The 11,093-nt window shown below is 49.2% G+C and overlaps 1 protein-coding gene across 1 annotated transcript in view; it reads right to left on the reverse strand.

Moving 5' to 3' along the window:
• Positions 1 to 7,759, reverse strand: part of FSTL4 (follistatin like 4) — a 274,942-nt gene extending 267,183 nt beyond the window's left edge. Inside the window, exon 1 of the mRNA XM_040976580.1 lies at positions 7,631 to 7,759. Coding sequence (XP_040832514.1) covers positions 7,631 to 7,759 — 129 coding nt within the window. The remainder of the gene's footprint in view (positions 1 to 7,630) is intronic.
• Between the last annotated feature and the right edge of the window lie 3,334 nt (positions 7,760 to 11,093).

Genomic DNA, 11,093 nt, shown 5'->3' on the forward strand with positions numbered 1-11,093 from the left:
CCCACCTCAAAGGCCATCTGCTCAAATGCCCCAGGGATGAGGACAAGCAAGCCAGCTGGGTGAGGGGTGGCTGAGGGGGAGGAGGTGTACCAAGGAGCCAGAAGGTGGAAGAAGGACAGGCAAAGCAGAGGAGCAAACACTGCATCCCAGCAGCCTCCCACCCTGCAGACCTGAGAATTCACCATCTCACCCCAGCTCACCCAGCCTCCGCGCACACTTTCCAGGCCACTCTCTGAGAGCCTGGCACCTCAGCTTTGCCAGCATCCTGCATCCACAGTCACCTTGGCTGCCGTTCTTTCCCACAGTTGCATAGCCCTGCACCCACGTGCTCTCCTCAGCCCTGGAATGCCCGCGCTTGCCAGCATGTGTCCCCTATCCTTCACAAGTCCAGCCAACAAGATCCTCCCCAAGGAGACTCTGAAGGCCCAGAGCAGAGTTCTAGCAAGGCTGCAAGCCCACGTGGCCGTGGGGCTGGGCCATGGCAGGACTTCAGTTCTGAGGAAGGACTGGACCCAACAGATCAGGTGCAAGAGAGGAAGGCAGGGGCAGGTGTGGCTCAGATGCAGGAAGATGAGAGACAGGTCCCATCACCTGTGTCCCCACTCACTAAGGCAAGCTGCCATGGACTCTGAGAGGCTCTCTGGGGTCTCCGAGCAGCCATTCTATAGCCCAGGAATCTTAGCAGGTGCTTTTGCCTTAGCCACCCAACCGTCCCTGAGGAAGCAGCTGGCTGCCAGGTCCAGACAGCCTCCAAATGAGATGGCCCAAGTGCTCTGGGCAGACCCTGGCTAGGAGGGAGAGTTCAAAGGGGAAGCATTTGAGACACAAAGACATCACCCTAAATTACAGGGCTAGGCACACATGAGGCAGAGAAAGTTGATCTCACAGCCAATTGTTAAGGAGAAGACAGCAGGCTGTGTGACAATGTCCCAGGGGAGCACAGGGAGGACAAGGAGGAAGTGGAGGGTGGAGGAGCATATTTAGAACCATTCCAATTAGAGCATCCTCCTGGTTTTCTCCCAGTCTACACCTGCCAGCATTCCCATGAGAGGACTGTCCCTGTCCCTCCATTAACCAACACCAACCCCCATACAGCACAGTGTTCCACCACAGCCCAGTGCACTGCAGGCCTACAGCAACTCCATCTCTGTGCTTGAGCACAAACAGTCCTGATCTCCCCAGCCAGGAGCTGGCACAAGAAGGGCTGCCTTCTGCTAGGAGAAAAGAGAGCAGGCTTCTCATGCTCCTGGCCTTCCTAACTCCAGGGAGAGCCACAGGCTGACACGCATGTGTGAAGGGACAGAAGGTCTCCTGGTCACCTGAGCTTTCTCCACAACACACCAAGGAGCCAGCTCCTGCTGCATCCTCCTCAGGTGTCCCCTGCTCAGAGGACAGGGCAGTGCTGCCCTACACCCTCCATTTCTAGAACCATCTCCCAGGGGACTAACGAAGGACAAGGCCTGGTAGCCCCACAGTGAGGACCCCAGTAGTGGAGGCTTTTGCACAAGGGCTTGGCAGGATGGGAACATAGAACAGTTCATGTGCAGCCTGGCAGATATCAGCATGGCATGGGATTTTCCCAGATGGGAAGCAGCAGTGATAACCCAGTAGTCATGGAGGATAAATCAGGCAGATGGGGGCTTGGCAGGCCTGACACTCCCAACTCCTGCAAAAACAGAGCCCCACGGGTGCCACGTGGCCCTGATGCTCTCATTATCATGGTGGGGAGTTTCCTGGAGGAGAGGGCTTATTTAGCAGCAGAGGCATAAATAAAATGATGAGATGAGTAAATGTTAAATTAAGAGGAAGAAAAATAATGGTTTTCTGTGAACTCATAAATGCTCATTTTCCTGGGTCACTGAACTTTTCAGGGCCAATTAAATCTGCCAGCTGTGATTTGAAAACACTGAAAGAGCACGCAGTGTGCTAACTGGTACAGGCTGGGAAGACTTGCTGGAAACAGGGAACGTGGGTGAAACACTCAGAGAGAGAAAGACAAAAAGCAAACAAAAAGACATCCCCTGTCCAAGGATAATAACAAAACTAAGATCCCAGAAACGAGTACTGACCCAGCAGCTTTAGTATCTGTGCAGCCTGGTTGGGCCCTGGCAACACGACAACCCTGTCCCCGGGATGGGAAGAACTCATCCTATGGGCCATCTGGCCAAGGTGTGTAACCAACCATCAGCACTGAGAATCCCCACCAGGCCAGCCAAGGAGCAGTCACGCCTCCCTGGCTCGAGGCAGGCTCTCGGGCTACAACACACAGAGATTCCCACCAGGAGGTGTGGCTGGAGGCATATGTGAGCTTCCTCTATTTGGCATGCTGGCTCCCACCATGGTTTCCCAACAGAGAACACAGTAGTGAGGACAGAGGGGGCAACAGCTCTGCCTGCTGCAAGTTGGCCTGGTCATCTGCCAGAAGTAGATGAAAAAGCTCTATAACCCAGGGTGGCCTAAATCCATCTTTCCTGCCACCTGCGTGCCCCAGGGACCAGTCTTATCAAGCTATTTGTGGCACAATGGCAGCCTGTCCACTATTCTCTCATTGCCAGCCTCATTGGGAACTTTGCAAGGCCAGGTTTGTTACCATCGGGGTCTCCTTCTGGCAAAAGTACCTAGAAGAGGGAGAGGGGTGCTCCTCCAAGGTCTTCCTGCCCAGCATCACCTGGCTTGACTTCTGGCTTGTAAGAAATAAAGAATCTCAGGACACTCCCCAGACCAACCCCACCAAGTCCAAAAGTGGAAAAAAACCTCCAGCTGTGAGCGGGCACCAAAACCCATACAGGTATGGGAGCAGGGAGCCATCCATAGTACTCGGCTGGGGCATCTGTCAACCTCTTGCCTAGGAATTCATGGTCATCCTTGTACACCTGTGAGTGGGAAGTGGGTTCAACTACTTTTTCCAGAGAAATGAGAATGCACGTCTCCAGACACAGAATTCTCACAGAGAGCCATGGCTGAGTGTCAGGAGGCTGGGAGAAGGAACCTGCAATAGGTGTAGGCTCCACAGCTGCACCTGGATCCCTGACAAGGGGGCTATTTTAGAATCCTAGGGCTGCTCCTGCCTTTTGATGAAAGCCCTCGCCCAGAGCCCTATCTTTGCTTGCTTGCTTTCCTCTCTCTCTTTCTTTCTTTCTTTATATTAGAAAGGTATATTTACAGACAGAAGGAAAGACATAAAAAAAGATCTTTCTGTCCACTGGTTCATTCCAAAGTAGGTGCAATGGCCACAGCTGAGCCAATCTAAAGCCAAGAGCTTCTCTTGGACCTCCCACATGAATGCAGGGTCCCAATAGGGCCGCATCTTTGAAAGAGGATTCAACACTGGAGCTTACAATATCAGGCACTGGGTAAGACTATACCACAGGATGCATGTCATAAATCTCACAGGCCTGGTGGCCGTCTGCTCCCATGGAGCACACAGTTTCTTCATGCCCAGCAGTGGGGAGAGGGGTGAGGGCGAGTAGAAACTGTGATGGACAGATGTCACATCCCATGGCAATCAATCAGGAAGAACCATCAGTAGCACAGGGGCAATGTGGACTTCTGTCTATCTAAGAACACTCAGAGGTTCACAGTGATGCCAGGCTCAGCAGCCCAAGAACAGCTGAAAGTCCAAGTGAAGCAGAGGGATGCCAGGGCATGTTGAGGAACCCTGCAAGGACAAGCTGTTCACAGGCACAAAGAGATCTACCTGCAGGCAGCCAGGGGACCATTGGTGCCATCTGAGGCTGACTCTGGGCTCAGAGAGGAGGGAAACTGCACTTACAGTGACTGATCACAATCTGTGTGTTCCCCCACCTTTCCCTTGATGCCCCTCACAGAGAGGTGGCTATACTGAGAGCACAGGTGCCTGCTGTGAAAGGCTAGGTCTGATGACTAAGCAAACAGGCCAGGAGGTAAAGATTCATTTAGTTCATGACTAGATAATGAAGTTAAGAGTCAGCAAGAAAACTAGAAATGAAATGCACACAGGATGCATCAGACTACACAGCAGTTGCCATTCATGCCTGGAAGCCAGAGGGCAGATCAGACACCTGCACTGGGACATAACACCCCAGAGCCATCCCTGGGGTGGATTCCACCCAACACAGCACCTCAATGACCAGTCAGTCCGAGATCTCCCACAAATGCTCACTTTGCAAGAGCAAGTGAGCCTGCTGGTGGCTGTCTTACCACACATGCATCACTTCTCACGCATTCTCTCCAAGTATAAAAAGCTACACATACTGACCTTACTACCATCTTTATCTCGGACAAAGTATAAGGAAAAGGGGGAAATACAAGTAAATAGAGGGTAGGGGAGAAGACGTTAACGGTATTTCAGTCTAGTCAATGGCATCTCTCTGAATGGTTTGCTGAGAACTCAGGATTTTATTAGCATTCTGGGCCACGTCCTGGCACTCAACTTCTAGGAAAGGGGCATCCACCCACCCACATCTCTTTTCATCTGGGTCTGCAGGATGGCACAAAGACTCCTTGAAGTTATCTCAGCAACAGTCTTTGTGCATAAAACAATCATTTAACAAAATTCACACTTGCTAAAAATGCTTTAAGAATATAAAAAAGATTACACATGCCTTGGTCATTTCTTTCTTATTTCCCCCGAGGACTCTCCAGTAATTGGTATGATAACTTCACAGAAAAAATTCAACCTTTTGAGTGCTTCCCAAAGTCTTTAAGAATCTTAAGCCAACCAAGATTTTTGTGAAGTACAGCTCTCAGGAAAAAACACACAGAGACATGCTGACAATTGGGTCTGAAAACACTCTAATTTGTAGAGTTTCAGGAAATTTTGCTGGTTCTTTCCGGGACCTAAAACTGAGGACATTGCTCAAGGAGCTCAATACACTGTGGATCACGAGTTACGGCTGTATCCACAACTACCATGCAAAGAAGAAACTACCTAGAAACAAGGAGACAAGAGCAAGATCATGGATGTCGCTCAGACACCAGCCTGCCTAGAGTGCAGGTTGCTCCCAGATTGACTGGGCAGACCATTCATGTTCCCACTGGCCTTGTACCTGCTCGCTGAAGAGCACTGAAATACACCCGAGGGTATATCATCTGCATTTTGAAAGCACCAGGATGACTTCATGACCAGCACTGAATCTTACATAAGGAAAGCTGGCTGACAAAAAACAAAACAAAACACAGACAAACAAAAAAAACCAGACTTATCCTCTTGAAATTATCAGATACTGTCAAAAAGAGAAAGATAAAGATTGGATTCAAGGGCCAGTGTTGTGACTACTAGCAGGTTAAGCCACTACTTGCAACAATAGAATCCCATATAAGAGTGCCAGTTTGGTTTACAGTTGCTCTGTTTCATATCCACCTTCCTGCTAATGCACCTGGAAAGACAGCAGATGACAAATCCATGTGCTTGGGTCACCTGTGGATTGGGTCATCCATCATACCCGGATGGAGCTCCTGGTTTCTGGCTTTGATACAGCCCAAACCTAGATGCTCTGGGCATTTGGGGAATGAACCAACAGATGGGAGATTCTCCCACTCCTTTTCCCTCTCCCCTTCTTCCTCCGTAACTCTGCCTTTCCAATAAATGAATCTTAAAAACAAAAACCAGATTGGTTAGAGCCATATGTGAAAACAAAAATGTAGTAAGATTAAGGGAAAAAAAATAGACAGAATGGATAAGTTCATAAAAGGAGACCAAGTGTTGCCAACAGTGGCCAAAAGAAGGTTCTATATAAAAGGTAACAACCAGAGCTCCTTGGAGAAAGGGGAGATTCAAACACGCAGACAGAAGGGACAGATGCCTGGCGTGGGGATGCTAGGGATGAGGGGCACTGGAGGGGGTTGCAGACACTGTCACCCCTCAGCAAAGAAACAGTAAAGTGAACATTCAGCTCTTGCAGCTCAACATTTGCTGGGACACCTGTGTGCTAGGCCCATGTGCATGATCATCATCTCATTTAATCACTAATGCAAGCACATTCAGTGAGTGGAAATTAAAACGCTGCAAAAACTAAAGCTATAGCAGGAAAAAAAAAGATCAATAAGGCAGCTATGGCTGCATCCCAGCATCTGCAGAGTCATCACTTGCCTCTTCTGAAGCAGCTGCCTGTAGGGTAGAGGGACAGAGAGAGAGCAAGCAGTGACCCCAGACAGAAAACACCCTTCTGGGCGATAGACCAGGCATGGGGGCATAACCAGCTAAGACAAAAAAGCCCAAGGTTAGTATTCATATACTTACCATTTACCCCCTGGACTAGGGTCACCTCAACTGGTGTGATTCTTTTAATTGGAGTAAGTGATTTAAGACAATAGACTATCAATGCCCAACAGTAAGAAGAGCAGTCATCCCTGTGTGTTTGCCTGGTTGCTTTGCTATTCAACAGTCAGCAATATATTTGCAGGGTTTAAGTGATCATTCTCCTTGGTGTGCGGGTATGAGCATAAAGATGAAGCTGTTTCCACACGGGATATGCGATTCTCCCCAGCGAGGCAGCCGCCTGGAAAGAGCATTACGTTGTGTCCTTCATGGATTTAGATGGGAGAGATAGTGCTTCCAGGCAAGTGTCTGCTCACCACAAAAGCCAGCCACGCTAACTGCAGTGGGGAAAAGTGTGCATGAAATTACTTCGGGAGCTCCCTGAAGATTACGGAGTGCAGGTTTGGGACTGCATAGCAATTAAACCAGAGCGGAACAAAACGCTGTCTTTAGATTCAACAGTGCACTAGACTGCCTGCCCATCCAGACAAGGGAGCCTTATGCATTGTCTGCTACTGTTGACTTTTGTGGTAAGTTTTCTTTCTCGATCCACACGACAGGACCCAGTGCAAAGAGAAGATGGGTATACGTCAAAGCAACCCAGAGAAGGGTAACACACTGGGACACTGCCCAACAAGAAGGCATGGTCATCAGGGCAGAGAAAATCCCTGGAGGTGATAATGGAAGGAGTCAGGGAGGCCATCACTTCCTCAGGTTTAGGGAGGGAGACTGTGTTCCTGTGAACCCCAGATTCACGGCTTATCACCTTGAGCTGGGCCAGGTTCAAGATCAGGAACTGCTCTTTGGGATGCAAATCCAGGGCTCCCGAGGCAATCAGGGGTCGATCCAGAGCCTCAAGGGAGTGTCTCGGAACACGTTTTTCAAGTACTGTCGGAGCGTTTATACACACCTAACATGCCATTCATCATTCTTTTCTGTTCATTAAAGCAGCCTCCCAGAGGACCACTCTTTGCCAGTCCTCTCTGTCTGCTTCTTTTTATCTGCATACCTGAAAAGCAGTCCATTTCTTTAAAAAACATTTTTATAATTAAAATACTTCATTAATTCACATGGGGGTGCTCTGCCAATTAGTCTGCGTTCTCAGAGTTTTGTTAAACACCCAGAAAGGCCGCGCTCTCAAGGGTCTTTGGGGAAAGCTAACCGTGCAGCCACAGCTTGGCTTTGAAGCACATGGCCGGCATCTCAGCGATTCCGCAGCTGTTCCTCACGTCATGGCAGCAACTTCCTGTGCACATCCACGCCATGGGCTGCTGCTTCCCAGTTCTCACCAGGAAAGGAATATGGATTCCACAAAACTAGGGGTGCAATCAGGTAAGTCACATCAAAACCCAATCCATTTGAAATGTCGCATCAGCTGTTGCGTTACTGTACCTCTGCTGTCCGTGGCTCCTCCGCACCCACACTCAGGCCTCTGTGTCTTCCTGGAGTCCATCGCCCTAGTGTAGCTGGCATGGAGGCCCCCAGCAGGGCCAGATGCAGCCAAAAGCTTCCTAGCTTCATCCTGGTGCGTCTGTAGAGAAAACAACAGTCAGTCAGATCTATGACTGGCAATGAGTGATGGCTAGTCAGGCCACCAAGCTCCAGGGGCAGGTGAGCCTGGATTTACACCCCAGCCCCAACTTGTCTTCTTACTTGGCAGGAATGACACCACCTCTGATCCTTGCTGCACTTGTGTCTAAAATGGGTATCTCACATGGCTGGACTAAAGGAGTCACTGTCAGACATACAGGGGAACTCTATACTTGCTAGCAGTGATAGAGCAGAAACTCACTTGAAATGCTACCTGCCGGGACACCCACAACAACAAACCAGGGTGAAAGAGGTGGGTCGCTCTGGTGGGATCGCCTGTATCCTCCTCAGCCTCTGAGGGCCTACCACACAGTCAGGGCTGTGCTGTGGGGAATCCCTTTTATTTTCTGGCACCTCAGTTCACAGAAGACAGAGCATTTTGTCAGGTCCAGCATTCTTGTTTCCAAACCAATCATCCTTGTGGCTGACTCTGAGCATCTAATGACAATGCAATTTCAATAGCCTTTAGAGTGATTTCTAGGCTCACTTGCTCACACTGTTGCCTAATGTTCCAGAAGACAGGCAAAGAGAGATTCTAAGAAATTCAGGAGTTAGATTGATGAAGACACCACAGAGAGGCTGCAGCACAAATTCTGGTGCTCCCCGTGGGCTCAGCACTGGGCTTAGGGCCAGAGCATACAAGTCACCCCTGGCTCAATCAGCCGCTTTGCTTTTAAAAGAAGTTTTCCTCTGTGCACATACCAACTGCAATGCCAGCGTTTCTGACTATGAAACATAGCCAGACAGAACTCACCACGTGGCACTGACAATTCTCACACAAGCAAATGTTAGGATTTTAGGGATATTTGCATGTATAACATCATTTAATGCTCCATTCTATGTGGTATATGCTGCATGCTGGTCATGGCCAGTGAGATAAAAAACACAGAGTTCTCTAAGGCCAGCACCCTGTTGGGCCTGCCCTGGACTTAGGAGGGGTGGGGCATAGCAGGTGTCTGAGTAAAAGATGGTGAGTGCTTGAAGGATCTCACAGGCTGTGCAAGCATGCATCCCTGCTTACTCCCCTAGCCAACATGCTCCTGCTGCATTTCAAGTTCCCTCCCGCCATCGTCCACACCCCCAGAAAGAGCCGCCTTTCTATTTCTGGCTGGAGACTAAAAGGTCCGCAGGGAGGAGAAGTCAGACTAGAAATTATGGGCACATGACACCGGCCGCTGAACAGGCAAGGTTATAAGAGATGACTATGTCCTCAAAGAAGATGTCTCCTTGATTGAAAAAGAGTCCAGAGGCTCCTGCTCAGACATCTGTTTCTCCACTGGATCATCTTAGACATTTGTTGGTGGAGCTGAGCCGCTGGGGAAGGAGGCTGGTAGCCAGTGAGTATAACGTGAAGGTCACGGTCATGTCACCATCAGCACCTGCTCCATACCCTGAGGAAGGCAGAGCAGGGTCTAGCAACACAGCTTCAGCTGCTACCCAGGAGAGCCCGGCCATGTTCACAGCAGCTGCCCAGACCTGCTCTCCTCATCCAGCAGGGTGGCTGGGGGGGTGTGAATTCCTACAGGGAGGAAGAGGAGGAGGACTGGCAGAGGAGTAGGGTAGGAAGAAGCCAAGTAGCAAATAAAACACGTCTCTCCCATATTGCAATTGGTTTATCCAAAAATAAACAGGGTGATACCCTACTCTCCATAAATTATCTTCTTCTCAACATAAATCCACATTCTAGAGCCTACAGCCAGCAGCTACTAATTTTTACTTTGCTGTTTTCCTTTGACTTTCTGAAAAACAGTCACATGAGTGGCCCTGGAGGTACTAGTGGTGGTTAGCCTAGTGGTCACAATACCTGTTAGAACACCTGCATCCCACTTCAGTTCCCAACTCCAGCCTGAGCCTGGCTCCCAACTTGAGCTTCCTGCCAATGCAGACCTCAGGAGGCAGCGGTCACAGGTCAAGGAACTGTGTTCCCACCACTCACAGGGACACCTGGATTGAGCTCCTGCTCCCAGCTTTGGCAGGTGAACTTGCTCACTGGAGAGGGAATCCATGGGTGGAAGCTTGCTCTCTCTCTCTCACTCTCTCTCTCTCCACACACACACTACATCTGTCTCTCAAATTAGGAACAGAACAGCCATGGCCCTGAAGCCAGAACCAGAGAGACTCGGCTTCCCACCCTTGAATTTACTCTCTTGTCCATGAGCAAACGTCAGTCCAGGGGAAAATGCTCAGAGTAGATGCCTGGCTTCTCTTTTTCCAATCTTCCTCACCCAAACAAACTGTAAATAGCAGCACAATCAAAATGCAATCCAGGTCATGTGCAGATGCCAATTCCTGGAGTTAGGAGATGCACAAGTTACAAAACATATCATTTTCACTTTGCCTAGGAATGGAAGGCCAGTCATGTCTGGTGTTTTGTTATTAATGTCAAACACCAGAATAAAATCCATTCACTGCCATTGCTACCTTGGCAAGCATCAAACCATTTCATAGAAGAGAATTCTCCCAGACAGTCATCATTGGAGCAATTAGTCTCTGAGTCATGTTGGGGAAACCGAAGCTCTGGTCAGGGGTTCTCACAGGGCTTGGTTTTGTCTAGTTAGCACTGAGGTTCTGGATGATTCTCCATAAAGACAGGTAACAGAACACTGGACCAGCTCCAGAAATATTCAGAAGCAGATTCTCCGCAGCATGCAGCTCAGCTGGCCACCTCTAGCTCTGACTCGATTTGTACCACTCAATCTGTCTGATATGTCGTTTTACTCTTGGAGTGATTGACAATTCATTACATCTCCAGCAGCAACAGCCTAAAAATTGACAACTCCAGTTCTATGACAGCTCGATTCATAATAAAAGAATTAATGCTGGGTCTAAATCGATTTTGACGATCTAATAAGCAAACAGAGACTATCTATTGGGCTAATACTTTTATAGTAATTGGTAGGTGTCAGGCACTGTTCAAAAAGCTCTATGGGTATTAACTCGTAATCCTCATGTCTCTACTCCTAGTCAGATGGCAGAGGCAGTGGGGTCACAGAGAGGTTAAGTATCTGCCAAAGCCATGTGCCAAATGCATGGCAGAGTGGGGATTCCCAGTGAGGCAGGGAGGCCCCCAGGGTCTACTTACTATTTCCTATCCTGTGCTTCTGCTCAATACTCAAGAGTATTTTCTTGTGACAAATAGCCAATTGCAGTGAGCCTGGAGATTCGAGTTTCTCTTTTGCTCTGGAAACTTTCAGGGCTGCTCTCCCTTGGTCACAGCTCCTACCAAGGCCAAAGCCTCAGAACAGGGCTGAGTGGAGCTGCAGTC

This window comes from Ochotona curzoniae, unplaced genomic scaffold, assembly GCF_017591425.1.
Source record: "Ochotona curzoniae isolate NIBS_2020 unplaced genomic scaffold, NIBS_Ocur_1.0 contig_1, whole genome shotgun sequence".
In the NCBI taxonomy this organism is placed as follows: Eukaryota; Metazoa; Chordata; class Mammalia; order Lagomorpha; family Ochotonidae; genus Ochotona; species Ochotona curzoniae.